This window comes from Miscanthus floridulus, chromosome 3 (genome assembly GCF_019320115.1).
Source record: "Miscanthus floridulus cultivar M001 chromosome 3, ASM1932011v1, whole genome shotgun sequence".
NCBI lineage: Eukaryota > Viridiplantae > Streptophyta > Magnoliopsida > Poales > Poaceae > Miscanthus > Miscanthus floridulus.
Genome location: NC_089582.1, coordinates 93,621,995 through 93,637,250, shown reverse-complemented (window position 1 = coordinate 93,637,250; position 15,256 = coordinate 93,621,995). Strand labels below are relative to the sequence as shown.

Below are 15,256 nucleotides of genomic sequence, written 5' to 3'. Positions count from 1 at the left end.
ATGAATTTTTACTTACAAGTAGTATTCAATAATAAAATACAACAACAAACCATGATAAATCTCAATATAATTATATGTATATAAACAAACTCATAATTTGGTAGCAACTTCTCAAGTACCTTGCTCCAAATTAAACCATTCCAATTAATATTCTTCATATGATAGGATAACTAGATTGAAAAATTAGTTAAGAAGCTAAGATTGAGTCGATAACCTCAGCACCTCGATATAAATTGAATGAATTTATGAAATTGACAAGATGGTCAAATCGTTTTAAGATAGTTTCTATCTTCACAGAAACATGTTTCAGGGTTCCTATGCGTGTGTCCTTTCTGGAGCAGGTCGGAGAGTAGCCCCTCGTCGCTGTGCATGTACTGTCCATGCCTGATTTTGGTTGGTCAAAAGCTTGCTTGATGCATCTGTGAAATACCAAATCAATCATTGGCTATATATTTACTGGAAGTGTTATATTACTTCATTTTGATTAGAGTAGTATGCATGGTTGAGAGCTTACCTCCATCTGTACCTCTCTCTCTAGTGTGTGTAGCAGCAGCAAGGCTGCTCGGCCAAGCCTGCTGATCCGCCAGGCCATCCAGGCAAATCGGCCAAGTTTTTTGTGCAGCAACAACATCTCCTTCCCGTGCTGTGCATTGCCTTGTGAAGACTGATTTTCTGATTGCAGCTCTTGGAATTTCCAGTCCAGCAAGCTGTTTCGTTTGTATCTTCTGCGTTTGAGCTCTTGGAATCTCCTTCCAATTTGACTTACTAAGTGGCTCCAGCTATACTACTATGCTACTACTCCTCTACTACTCTCAACTGCACTACTAAGTGGCTCTGCTCGTGTACTACTCCTGCTATACTACTGTTCTACTACTACTCAACTACTCTCTACTCTACTACTACTGAACTACTCTCTACTCTACTACTACTCTACTGCTATACTATTGTCCTCCTACTGTCCTAGATTACTCTACTTGCTACTGCTAGCTACTCCTACTACTAGCTGGCTGCTACTCTACTCTCTTCCCTAGCTGTTGGCTGCTACTCTACTCACTTCCCTATACTACTAAGTGGTTGCTACTAAGTGGCTCACTTCTACTACTCTATCTACGACTACTACTGTATCTAAGTGGTTGCTGCTCTTAACTACTGATTGCTACACTTCTCTACTCCTCCTCTGCTCTACTCCTCTACTGTTACTCTATCTACTATTACTATTCCTCTACTCTAATCCATTATTTACCACATCTAAGTTACCAGATTTTGATCTGCAGGGGTCTTCCAACCATGTGGCAGCAGTCAACTATTTTTGGCTATTTTTCCTATTCTCTATGTTTGGGAAGCAGCTGCTGCTTTTTTACACCTTTTCCTCTCTATATTTGTTAAGCAGTTGTTGCTTTTTTGTCAAATCTCCCCTCTCCTTTCCTTTATTTTGCAGATGATGAAATTGTCTAAGTCCATACATTATATGGAATATGAGCTGATGATCAAGAACTTGTGAGGAACTTGGCATCATTAGTAGCCGCCCCTACATTACCTTCTCCTCTCTTCTCTGTTATGATGCCTTGATGCTCTAAGTTCAAGATTAGATGATGATTGACATGTTTTTGAGGCCTCTACTACTGCTACTACTTATTTTTTGATATATTGTTGTTTTATAGGACTATTTTGGTTTATAGACCTTTTTGATTTCTTATACCTTCTCACGTACCTAAAGCACACTTTATTACATCTATTAGAACAAAACACGAAATAATGTCGTGGACACCAGATAGTGCAGCCTGATGCCCCGAGCATGATGAGCAGCCAACCTATGAGGAGCAAGCACTAGAGGACCAGTTTACTCATGAGCAGTTCGATAATGAGTTAGAAAAGGATCTAGAAGTGATGCTTACTTAGGAGCAGTGTGACGAGGAGGAAGGGGGAGCAAAAGGAAGAGCAGGAGAGGTTGCTGAAGATAAAGAAGAAGAGGATGATGATGATGATGACTTAGAAGAGGGATATGTAAGTCCCAAGAATCCTTTCCCACGTGAAGCCAGAAGGAGGCCAACGGAGAAAGATTTGTACAAGGATTTTGACCCGAATGAGGAGGTAGGGATAAAGCCTTAGCTTGTAAATTTTGCTAAAGCTTTAGCTGTGTTACCTCTGCTAACACTTTGACCCATCGTATATACAGGTCCCTCCTGAAACTTGAAAAAGACAATGTTGACGTCCGTGACATCTTGCTAGACAAGACAGAGTAGAGAAAAGAAGAGTAGAGGCAATAGCCATAGAGATGGACATTGAGGCCTCTGCTCCACAACCTCAAGACACAACCATGACTACCAAGCCTAAGAGGAAACAATGGGATAGAAAAGCAAATCTATATCCAGATAAGGCATGCTATGTGATAATGGAGGTCGGGCTAGCAGGGGAAATCCTTGAGCTGAAGGAATTAAGAGGACGATTCTGTAATGCGATCGGGGCCCTAGTAAGAGATAAATTGAACCCAATAATCTCTAACTGGAAAAAGGCACCAGAGAATAAAAAGGACGAATTATGGGATAGGCAGCTGAAGTTCAATTTTAGATTTCTGGAGGGTAAGCACGAACTGGTAAAAAATGCTTTCAAGATGATGGGAGAGTCATTCTGACGTTGAAGGTCGGAGCTTATCAAGAAGTATATCCAAAAGGGGTTAACTCCCTTCAACAAGTTTGGCAAAATAACTCCTAGTCAATGGGAGAAGCTCGTAGCTCAGAAGACTTCAGCAGAGGCATTGGATCTCAGTGCATGTAACACCGAGCTAGCGAAGAGGAACAAACACCACCACCATCTAGGCTCCAGTGGCTACTATGCCAAGAAAGAGCAGTTTAGGAAGATGGACGAAGAGGACGCATCTACTGGGAATATCGATGTGACAAATTTGAAGGTACACTCAAGGAATTGGATATATGCAAGGAGTACAGAATCATCCGATGGTAATTTTAAGTTTGATAAACTGGAGACCCAAGAGGCAGTATCAAGGATATTAAAATATGCTAAAGACAAGGAGAAGGGCCCATTCAATCCTTCTAGAGAGAGGGACGAGCTTACCCTTGGCTTGGGAAACAAGGAGCACACAGGCCGCACTAGGGAGCTAGGGAAAAGAATGACTTGGAAGCAAGGATTCGAAGAGGATAGGCACATGTACAAGAAACATGGCAGAGACCGGGAGACTAATCTTGAGCTCCAAGTAAAGGCTCTAGTTGTAAAGGCGTTGGAGGAGCAAGGACTGTCTACGGAGCCACGGACATTAATGATGCTGCCAGGAGAACTGGCATTAGTTGGCAGCCCTTCGAAAGTTCCTAGCATCTAAGGTTCCACTACAGCCACAACCTCTGTCGATCGCATACGGAAACCAACTAGTTGCATCTTGGTGTTTCTCAGCGGCCGGCAAAACATTGTGATGGAGGTGGCAATGGGTGTGGCACATCCTCCCGGTGGCTTACACCACAATAATAAGATTCTGCCGGACTACACTAGGGTCGAGGTGCATACCGTGAAGCCTGAGTTCATGCAGTGGAGGATAGACTACGCAACTCCCGAGGGGCAGGTGTTACTCGAAGACGTAATGGGGCAGTTTATCCTCTGTCACAAACGGGACATTATATTGACTGCTTCTTCGCCGCCTCCCCTTCTCCCAAATTTGGAGCGAGTTGTTGAGGTCGGGGAGATATTTTCACCGTCTCACGACCACCACATTCCCGAGATGCTACATTCTTCCCCACCTCCTAGCAAGCATGTGCCTTCTCCAGCTCGTACCGAGCAAGTGCATGATGAGATGCCATAGTCTTCTCAACAAGCACAGCCGATACATGAACAATGAGTGCCTCCTGAAGAAGGTGATGCACAAGAAGATGAGGACGTGCCTGAATGGGAACTTCGAAAGAAGCATCCAATCACCATAAGACCAATTTATGTTCTGATGAAAGACGTCTCGTCGGTGTCCAAGTGGTCTTTCCATGACCAGTTCAAGCCTGAGAACCAAGTTAAAAATCACATCACGGGGTTCTGAGGAGGTCGTCACTAGCAACTCCACCAAACAGCAAAGCATTATCCAAATGTTGATGCCATCAAATGGTCAAAGGATTGTCCGAAAACATATGAAAGAGGCAAGCCCATCCTACCAAACCAGAACATCCAGCGCCTACCACTTGGAATGAGAAGGTTCTATGATTGGTACTTGTGTGTTCTCCCAACGAGCATAGACCTCATACAAGCATGCTTCCCCATCGGCACATTTAGAAGCCCAGACGGGAAAATTATCTTTGACTTCAATGACATGCAGATATGCTTTCACCTCGGAGCAATGGAGATGGATCTAATTTGCACGTGGTGCCTGTAAGTCCTTGTCCTCCCGATATGATATGAATGTAATCTTTGAATTCTGTTGTAACTAACCCACGCCCTGATTTATAGAATGTAAGTGCACATTGTCAAACAAATGCCAAGTGTGAAAGCCAGGTATATAGACCCTCAAGCTATAGCACAAATAAATTTTAATTACTCTAAACATTGGCTACTAGATGCCAAAGTGCTAGCTGCTTGAAAGACTCTTGGGGGAGAAAGAGCACATCCGTACGGCGAAACTAAGGAAAGAGTCCCTTAAGGTTACGGCATACATTGCCCTGGCTTTCAAAATTCTCTAAGAGCACTCTATTATATGGCTACCATACAACTTCGAGTAAGTTCAACTCTATACTTAAAGCTTTATTCGATACAAAAGAGTTTATCTAGTTCTATGATTAAATACATGCAGCAACCACTGGATTTGTATAGGCGTCGATGTCGGGAGGAGCATGGCATGGGTCTTTGATTCAATAGATAGGAACCCGATGACATACAAAGACTTCATATCGATTCTCAAGACGTATACATATCGACAATCCTCGTTAGCTTATATGTTTGTATACATACTTGTAACGTTCATTTTTGGATACTAACAAATTGTATTTGCTAAAATAATTCGAACAGGGCATTTAGGTTCTATGTCACTAAACATCACGGAAGGCATGATCCAGCAAGGAAGAAAAAGCTGGCTATAAAAACACTATGTGCGGTAAGTGTAACTTACTTCTTCAGTACTCCATTACATGGCTGTCAAAAGCATTACTTAACATTTTCATATGTAAAACATACAGTGCCCCAAGCAGAAGCCTGGGAGTGTACATTGTGGATACTATATATGTTCTATGATGAGTAACACCGGTGCCTACAGGAGACACCCCTTAAGGGTAAGTTTGAACCTCTTCACCTGTAGTATAAACACTTTATACATGGTATGAAATACTAAACCGAAACTTGTTCTCTTGTAGTGAAAATAAGAGAAAGAAATGAAAAGAGACCCATACAAGGATGACCAACTTTTAGAGCTCGTCGACGATCTTTGCAACTTCATATTGGAACAGATTGTACACGTCAAAGGCGCCTACCATGGCCGAAAGTCTAACTTAGGTAGAAATCCTCAGTACCAACACCTTCGTGAAACTGAAAGACTAGCTCTAGGACGTTGATAACAATGTGTATGGAATTTGACATTGGTTTTACCTTGTGAATTATGTCTATTTAATGATAGATTGTATATACTCTTGTGAACTGGACTTGTAATTGTAGTTTATATAATACTCTTGTCCTTGTAGTTTATATAATACTCTTGAGCGAATGCGGCTCGGAACGTTGGTCGCAGGGCGTTCGGCGGATTATCTCATTTTCCTCGCTCACGTTGGTCGCGGGGCGTTCGGCAACGCGAACGCTGGATGGAATACACGAAAACAAACAGTGTTCTAGTCGAAATTGAATTGTAAATTTAAATTTTTTTTGGCGAAAAAATGTACTGTAGGGGCGCTTCTAAACTGAACCGCCCCCACAAATAGGTATTATTGGGGTGGCTGATACTATAGCCGCTTCTACAAATCGATTTGTACATAATTTATAGAGACGGTTTGGTAGAAATGACTGCCTATAAATAGTCTTGAGTCATCCCTACAAATGATATGTGTACCGGTGCGTCCGGTGGCGATCATCGGCATGTGAGAAAGTTCCGTCCCGGTCGGCGGTCGGCGCCCGGCCCGTCCCTACAAATGATATGTGTACCGGTGCGTCCGGTGGCGATCATCGGCATGTGAGAAAGTTCCGTCCCGGTCGGCGGTCGGCGCCCGGCCATCGGGCTACCTACCTGGTTGCAAAATCCTTTTGCATTGGTCCCACAACACAAATTCTTTCTCTGCTCTCTGCGTCGGTACATGCGCATACACCTGTGCTGGGCTGCCTGTTGTTGTAGGCTTCTAAGCTTCGGTTACCAATATGAGCATGATGATTGGAAAAAAGGAGCGATTCATGCGTTGGAAAGTTGATCATCAGGTCCTAGCGACTTGTAGCGCGTATTGTCGGAAAGTGGTCGAACCCGAGTTGTTGCAGACATTTCGTTTGTGATGAACAAAACAAAACACTTGGCTTGGTTGTCTTGCGACGAACGTACAGTACGTACTCCAGTAGGGCGGCCGGCCGGGGAGAAGCCGAGGAGGAGGAGCACGTACTCCAGTAGGGCGGCCGGGGAGTAGTCAGCAGGGCGGCGCGGCGCACGAGCCGCGAGAGAGCAAGCAATTGACTCCCCTTTTGAGGCGGGAATTCTGCCGCGACGCGAGAGAAAAAGCGGGAACGCCTTTGTTCGGATCCGCCTGTCCTCAGTCGACGGCCACAACGCAAGCACGGCCGCAGTCGCCAGTCGCCAGCCGCCAGCCGCCACCTGTTTGCTGTTCCCGTTCGATCATTTCACTCCCCGGCAGTCGGCAGCAGACGAGGGAGGGACACGGACACCGCGGTCGGCGGTCGTCTCGGCACGGTTGCTACCGTCCAATTCGGTGGTTACGACCACCGCAGCGCCTTGCTGCTGCCGTGCCTCGGTGGCAGCAGGGTAGAGGCGCCTCGTCACATGGTCAGGGCCATCGAAAGCTACAGCTACACCTGCTATGCTACGAGATTACTCCTCCGACTGAGACTGAGACTGAGACTGAGTGACTGACCCAGCGTGGGTTCCGGTGATGGGCAGTTTCGATTTCATTCCTCTCCACGTCGTCGTCGCTGATGCTCTACTGTGCTACGAGTAATGACCCATTCTATGGCCCAGTTTAGTTTGCAAAAAATTTTGCAAAATTTTTCACATTCCCCGTCACATCGAATCTTTGGACGCATGCATGAAGCATTAAATATAAATAAAAAATAAAACTAATTACACAGTTTAGACAAAATCCACGAGACGAATCTTTTAAGCCTAATTAGACTATGATTGGATACTATTTGCCAAATAACAACAAAACGCTACAGTAGCCATTTTGCAAAATTTTTTGCATCTAAACAAGGCCTATGACCACCCCTTAGGGCGTCCCCAGCGGTAGGCTCCGAGCTAGCCGATTTCTTTTCCCAAAATCTCAAAAAGTGCTACAGTACCCATCACATCAAATCTTACGATACGTACATGAAACATTAAATGTAGATGAAAAAAAAACTAATTACACAATTTGGTTAAAAATTACGAGACACGTTTTGAGCCTAATTAATTCATGATTGAACACTAATTACCAAATAAAAACAAAAGTACTATAATAGTCTAAATTCCCAAATTCACCCAACAAGACCGGAAACCTCAATCGTTCGGCGCTAGTCTCCACCCTCAGTCTCTGTTCACCTGGCCCTATGTCACAGCTATCGAGTCTTTTTTTTTCTTTTTCTTTTTCTTTTCTTTATTTCGCTCCGTTCCATCACCCGGCCGAATGCAATGTTCCCACGTGGAGCTGCATGTACTACTTAGAGAAAGACAAAAAAGGGCAGGGGATGCAGCAGCCACCTGCAGAAGCGCAGTACTCCTGCCTGCCTGCGCGAGGCTTTGGGAATTGGGAGGTGCGTACTAAGGCCCAGTTTAGTTCCCAAAAATTTTGCAAAATTTTTCATATTTCTCGTCACATCGAATCTTTAGACGTTAAGTATTAAATATAAATAAAAAATAAAATTAATTACATAGTTTAGACGAAATCCACAAGACGAATCTTTTAAGCCTAATTAAATTATGATTGGACACTATATATCAAATAACAACGAAAATACTACAGTGCCCATTTTGCCAAAAATTTGGGAACCCGTAACCAACACCAACAGTCCAACCCCGATGATGTGATGTGATGCATCATACTAAACTGCTGCAGATTCCGTCATCTATCTATCGTTCACGCAGGAGCAGACCGCAGACCGCAGACGCAGAACGAGCGAGAATGTGGGATCACTCCAACAGTTTCTCCACATGCGCCATCACTCCAACAGTCCAACTGCTCCGTTCACTCCACAGTTACCTGCTCCAGCGTCAAAACCGGGGCTACAGCTTCCACCAGACACGTCGTTTCGTTGCATGCCTCCGCTCACACTTCAGGCATGCATGCTTCGTGGTTTTCATCCAGCGTCTCGTCTCTGCACCGATATTCTACTTGCGATTCTTCACTTTTCAGGCGACAGAAACAATGCACCCTGCCGTGGCGTTTTGGTGCATCATTTTTTGCTTACGCCTTTTTTAGATTGCAAGTTTTTTTCTCTCTTCATCACATCAAATCTTTAGACACATACACGGAGTATTAAATATAGATAAAAAATAATTAATTACACAGTTTGATTGTAAATTACGAAACGAATCTTTTTAGCCTAGTTAGGTCATGATTGGACAATAATTGTCAAATACAAACGAAAGTGTTACCGTGTCAAATACTAATTCCTAACCCCAATCTAAACCAGACCTTAGACAAAACATTTTTCCTGGTCACCGTGACATCGTGTACGTATAAAGCTGCTGCTGCTGCTACCTCAACCCAAAATCATGTTCTTCTGAAACCAAAATGTGTCTTCTCCAATGCATAGCCGACTTGGATTCGACCGTTCGTTACCTCAAAGGATGGGATGACGATTCACATGCTGAAGCCACAGGAGTTCTTCTCCTGTCCACCTGCTCGATCACGCCGTCACTTGCTGACTTGCAGCTAGTCCTGTCGTCCATCCCAGCTGCGAAAGCCGCAAACAACTGCTCCGATCGACAAGACGAGTCGTGGCAAACTTTCCCAGACATGAAACATGCCCTAGTATACGTACGAGCAGTTCCAAGTTTAGATTCTTTAACAGCAACCAACGGTTCCACAGCCATGACACGGTTTTCAGTTTTGACGACTGCATCCTGCGTGCTCTCGGTTCTGTTCTGCATCACCTCAGTACGGAATTTTTGGACCTAAGAATGGCCTAGCAATGCTTTCAGTTTCAAAAACTCAGTTCACTAGTCGAATATGCTAGACGTGGTAATGGATTAGAGTCCCAATCTAAATAGAGAAATCAAATTAAAAAAACAAAGAAAACGGTTCAACATCCAATCCAAATCTAATTCCAAATACCTACGTAGTGTTCAATCCAATCCAATTGCTGCTTGAAAGTCCAAATACAATCATGACGATCCAATAATAGAAAAGATATTAGCCAATAATAGAGAATTAACAGTGGATTTAAGCCTTCTATTCTCAGTGAAATAAACAGAATAATCAAGCCGACCGAAGCATTCCGGCCCAGTTTTTTTTTTTATCTCATCTGTCAAAAATACGGCCCAGATATGTGTACTGAGCTTCTGAATTACGGAGTTTTTTTTTCCAAGTACCGACAACACCCCTTCTTGAGCTGTTGACTGTTGGAGTTTTAGAGGGGCTTAGGAGCTTGGCTCGTTAAGGCTAACGAGATGAAAAGATAGGTCATATAGTTTGTTAAGAGATGTTATAACGGTGGCACACCCTAGCTAGGATTTAGCGCAAGGGCTACTACTTTAGCGCCCCACGGCATGTAGGGTTGTTTAGGTTTTCCTCCCTGTTTTCTTGGACAAGGTTCGCCTCTGTTGCAGAGAGCTATGAGAACGTAGGGCCTGTTCGGCAGGACTGAAAAATACTGTTCCGGCTGATTGTTGTGAGAGAAAAATACTGTTCTGGCAGGACGTAAACAGTGATTCTGTAAGAGGAAAAACAAGCCAGCTGGCTTTAAGCCAGCCGAACACGCTCGTAGAAGCCAACCCATACGTAAGTACAAACAATTACACGTACTTCCAAAATTATAGCACAGTTTAGTGTTGTCCTAAATCAAATTTCTCTGACTTTGGTCAAGATATTTTTAAAACCCACATGAACATTTATAAGGTCAAATAAATAAACCGTCAAGACATATATATTGTGGATAATTTGATGAAACTAATTTGATATCACAGTCAAGGGTGCTTGATGCTTTTTTTACTAACAGTAAAAAATATGTTGTCATTTGTCAAAGCCAAGGAAGCCATAACGACCATACGTACGTTGATTTTCAAAATCAAACAGGACGAACAAGCAGCATTCTAGGGACAGCAGGGGACGGGTATTCGTGTAAAGCGCTAGATTTGCGATCCAACCATGAAGCCCTAACCATGGGTCAGATTTGCGATCCAGGCTCGCTTCAATGCTTGCACGCGAACACACCAATAGTTCACCACTACACAAAGCACAAAATGTACTGCCAGATAGTAACTGATGCCACATTTGTCCCTGCACCGTCACCAGATAGAAAAAAAAAAAACTGTGTATTACATCAGCTGAGAAAAAAGACAAAAAAAAAAAAAAACTGTGTACTACATTTGTCCATGTTCGCTTGGCTTATAAGCCATACTTTTCAGCCAACGAACAATATTTTTCTCTCACAACAAATCAGCAAACAGTACTTTCAGCCATGACTTATTAGCCGAGCGAACATGGCAAACGCCAATACTCCAATCTCAAGAGGTCAGTCCAAGCAATTTTTTTTCTGAAACTCAAATCCAGATATGTCAGTCATTGTAATCCCCTCTTTAAAAAAATCCTACAGTTCCACTTACAAAATTGAAACAGGTTCATTTCAGGAAAGTGGATCCCAGGAACAAGAAAATGTAAGCAACCAGCGAGGTGAGTAGCTCTAGGGACCATGAAGGTGGGATGATGAATGTTGGGACCAGTGGAACCAGTAGAGAACCAATAATCCAACCACCAACAAGTACCCCAAACCTAGAAGAACAAGACAGTGAGTAAACATGCTGTTGTTGATGATAAATCAAGGCCTTGATGGAAGAAAGTTTCAGTACCCAGTGGTTGATGCCCTGAGGAGGTTCTTCATCTTTTCGTTGAGGAAATATATGCATGAGAATAGCGATATTGCGAGCTGCACAGGCAAACCATTTCAGTTCAGTGATGCCCAAGATCAAAAGTAAACCAGCTCTAGAATTATCAGGTCCCGTATTGTCATTAGTATATTAGATATAGTAGATGCCAACATTGCTGATTGTCGAAATCATCAAATGGAAGTGATAAAAACCATCAGATCACTAAGCTGTGTAGATGCTAGACACTTGCATGAACAAACAAATGCACAGGGAGCAAATTTATTAAGCATTCAGGTGCTTAGTGACAAGTTAGTTGAACCTAATAGATACTGTAAAAGTAAACAAATGCACAAGGAGCAAATCTATTTAGCATTCAGGTGCTTAGTGACAAGTTAGTTGAACCTAGCAGGTACTGTAAAAGTTACAAGCTACATAGGCCGGCTTCCTAGATTGAACAGCCATGGAGACAAAAACATGTCCTCCAACAATAAAAGACGGAACTTAGAATCTCAGGATAAATCAAAGCGCATACCTGAAATGCAGGTCCATTCTCTGCAGAAGTTGCTATACTCCATCCAGCAATGAAAGCAAAGAAAAACAATCTTCTGGAAATAATATCCATTGATGGCACCTCGAAGTAACCAATAAGTGCTTTGACCCATGAAGGGTATTCCTCTACTCTCTTCTTTAACTTGGTTTTCAGGTTAATTTTTGTCTTCTTCCGCTGCTGGTAGCTCTTCATAATTATCTTCTCATAAGCACCTTCAATAGCTTCTTCACTTGGTTCATGCCCAGCATACTGTTGAATGAGGAAATTCCTCGCACTCCGGATCTCTTCTTCAGATGCGTCACGATCAACACCAAGAAGCTTGTAGGGATCTCGTATTCGGTATCTAGAGAACATCGGAACATGCTCTGTTGATAACCAATAGAGGGGTGGATATATGACCTCATGTAAAGCAATTGTTTGTACAGAAATAACCCAACAAATAATTAAATATTGCAGTCTAAAAATATTGTAAACCAAGATAGAATCTGAGATTTGCAAGAAACAGGCCATCACACACAACTAAATTCACACCTATAATGTTGTCATAATTAATTGAATGAGATTTTAAATTTCTATATACATTTTCTTTTTTAAGTTTCATGACTGCAGCAGCCCCAGCCAGGCTAGTGTTGGTACAAAAGCATTATTTCTAGGTCCACAAAACCCCCACGATTTACAGATTACAGGAGCTTGCACAAAAACTTAAGATTTAGAGCAACACCATATGTTTATACAATAGAGAAAATGCAACCATACATAATTTTTAATCTGAAGGTAAATGCCAATTTTTTTTACTCATATGCTTTGGCTAATTACCCCTAAAGCATAACCTGGCGTCATTCAATCTGGTTACCTGCCAAAATGCAGGATTCTCCTGAATACATTCTGTATATCCAGTGTGCCCCCTTCCCACCCCCAATTTCCTCATCACGAATTCACGATCACATTGAGCAGTGTGCATTGCAGGATTGGCTACCTACTAATAAAACTAAAAAAGTACAATCAGTTTGCTAACTAAAGGGCAGTACACGACCCACACACTATTCCTTACTTCATGCATCGGCAACCCAAAAGGCACATACGGTACCCTACCAAAATTTTACACTACAAAAGCAACCCAGAGAGGCTGAATTAAGGCCATGAATTCAACGCCTCTTACCGTAGCTGAACTCGCGGTCACCTCCGGCGCCAGCGCCCGCGCCGATGGAGAGGCTGATGGAGCACCGCGACCCCCGCAGCCGTGGCGGGAGCGCGATGACGCCCCCACGCACCGCCGCCGCATCCGCACCCCATCCGCCAATGCTGAATCGAACAAAACCACATCACCTTCTGAGCACGCCACAAACAGGGAATAACACGACGAGGGGGGAGGCGAGAGGGAGGGTTTAAGGCAGGCGCGCGCACCGGCGGAGCCGCGGGAGCGGGTGGGCGAGGAATGCGGCGGCCGTCGCCTGCATCTCCGGCGCCTGCGGCGGGGAGAGGGGGGAGGCGGGCAGCGGCGAGGTCGTCTTGCCGCGACGCGACGCGGGGGAGGGAAAGACCCAGGGAGGGAGGGGAGGATTGGATAGGGAGCGACGGAGACGTAGAAGGAGACAGGGACGAGGAGGCAGGTTGGTGGGTCGTGAGGACGGCCTGTCGGCTCCTTCTGGGCTTTTTGATGGGCTGGGCTGCGCTGTGTTGGGTTTACACTCTGGAGAGGACTATGTTCAATCTTTTTCTCTTTTCTCGCAGTAAATTACAAATCCTCACATAACCGTTTGGACTTTGGAGTTTGATTCCCCCCGTAACTATGTTGATGCAAATGCCCACCTGTTTGGTGCTGTTGCAAAAACCACTCATTGTTCACATATACGAAATACGAAATCTGCACCAGAAACCGGGCTACCAGATCATGCCACGTCGCCCGTTAGCCCATTAACCATCCGATCCGGTGAACCAGCGATGCTGACCGTCCGATCGTGGTCTTCGCGGATCTCCTACCCGCCCCGGGTGTCATGAATGCTCCCGAACCCACCCGACTCGCCACATCCGCCTCAAACTGCTGTGCCGCCAGCTGCTCCTCCCTGGCATGGGCAAGGAATTTGGTCGGGCACCTTATAGGCACAACGGGTACCAATGCAGATGAGTCATGGCGTGCCGTTGAGTAGTAGCATGTGCTCGACAAATGCGCGGAGCTGGTTGCCTGCTCGTTCCAGTAGCTGCTGTCCATGTCGTCGATCCACAAGCTTGCCACACGTACCAACGCACTTAAGCCCCTGGTCTCTTCCTCCTACTAGAACCGCGTTCATCCTCGTCACTGTCGCCGCATTCGACGCCCACGCCATGGAGGTGGAGTGCAGCCCCTATGACCAGGGACGAAGCTAGGAAAAGAATTAGGAGGGGCTAAACAACGGCAATTAGCAAGAAAAGAGGTTCAGCAAATCTCAGCTCCTCCTACCTATACATTTACAACTGGAATTTCAAACGGCTGCTTTACAGGGTTTCACTTGCTCACGATCGGTAGGGGGGCGGAGCCCCCCTAGCCCCACCGCTGGCTCCGTGCCTGCCTATGGCACGGCGAGCTTGGCCGCCGAGAGGATGCTCGACAACCTCACTACTGCAGTAAAAGAGTCTGTTATAGTGTTGGTCTAAACGGATTAAACGGCCAATAAATGGTAAACGGTGGTAAACTGTTTTGTTTAGGGGTAAACGAAAATTAAACGGTCGACCGTTTAAATGGTAAAAAAAAACGGAAAAAACGGTATAAACGGAACGGAGATAAACAGCATTAAACGAGATAAACAGCTGTTTAAACGGCCGTTTAGGTGAACGTGAGATAAATCTAACTTAGTTTTGTATGGATAAATTTGTATACTTAAGTTTATTATATTTATAAATGTGTACACTTGATATGTTACATGCATAAATATCTATATTTAGTTCTTTTCACATGCATAAATATATATACATACCAAAATAATTAATTTTTACTCGGATAAATATATATAAATGCTAGAATACTTGGTTTTTTACATGCACATATATAATTATATGTACTTTTTTTTAAAAAGCATAAAACCGTTTAGACCGTTTAATTTCGTTTAAACACTATATAAACAGCCCAAACGTTAAACCAAAGCCAACGTGTAAACACCGGAAAACATTAGCCGCGCCCGCATAGGAGAGCAGCCATGCCGGGGCTATCCGGCCCCTTCTCTCGCCGCCGCCCCTCATCGCCCACACTCAATGGGCAATACTGTACCATGGATACCGCCGCCCCTCATCGCCACCCACAACGGCACCACGGTTGTGGCCACAGAGACGTCAAATTCGGCGGCGGCGGCGAGTACGGAGTCTTCCACGTGGGCATCATTGCCAACAACTCTGCCTCGCTGCCGATACATTGCTTGCCTGCTCCTGCTGTGGCTTGAGGCCCCCAAGCCGCGCGATGTAGCTGAGGCCACTGTGGGCACGGAGTCGCGCTCTAGCAGAAGCTACCAAGGCGCAGCACGAGCCCCTGGCCATCTCCGTCACCACCA

The 15,256-nt window shown here is 44.5% G+C and overlaps 1 protein-coding gene across 1 annotated transcript; it reads right to left on the bottom strand.

The window, feature by feature from the left end:
* Window positions 1-10,927: 10,927 nt before the first annotated feature.
* Window positions 10,928-13,313, bottom strand: LOC136546148 (protein CHAPERONE-LIKE PROTEIN OF POR1, chloroplastic-like). Its single transcript, XM_066538120.1, has 5 exons — window positions 13,143-13,313; window positions 12,898-13,040; window positions 11,721-12,103; window positions 11,171-11,247; window positions 10,928-11,093 (listed from the first exon to the last, which is right to left on the bottom strand). Exons 1-5 carry the CDS (start codon window positions 13,193-13,195, stop codon window positions 10,943-10,945), a joined length of 807 nt encoding a protein of 268 aa, XP_066394217.1. The 5' UTR covers window positions 13,196-13,313; the 3' UTR covers window positions 10,928-10,942.
* Between the last annotated feature and the right edge of the window lie 1,943 nt (window positions 13,314-15,256).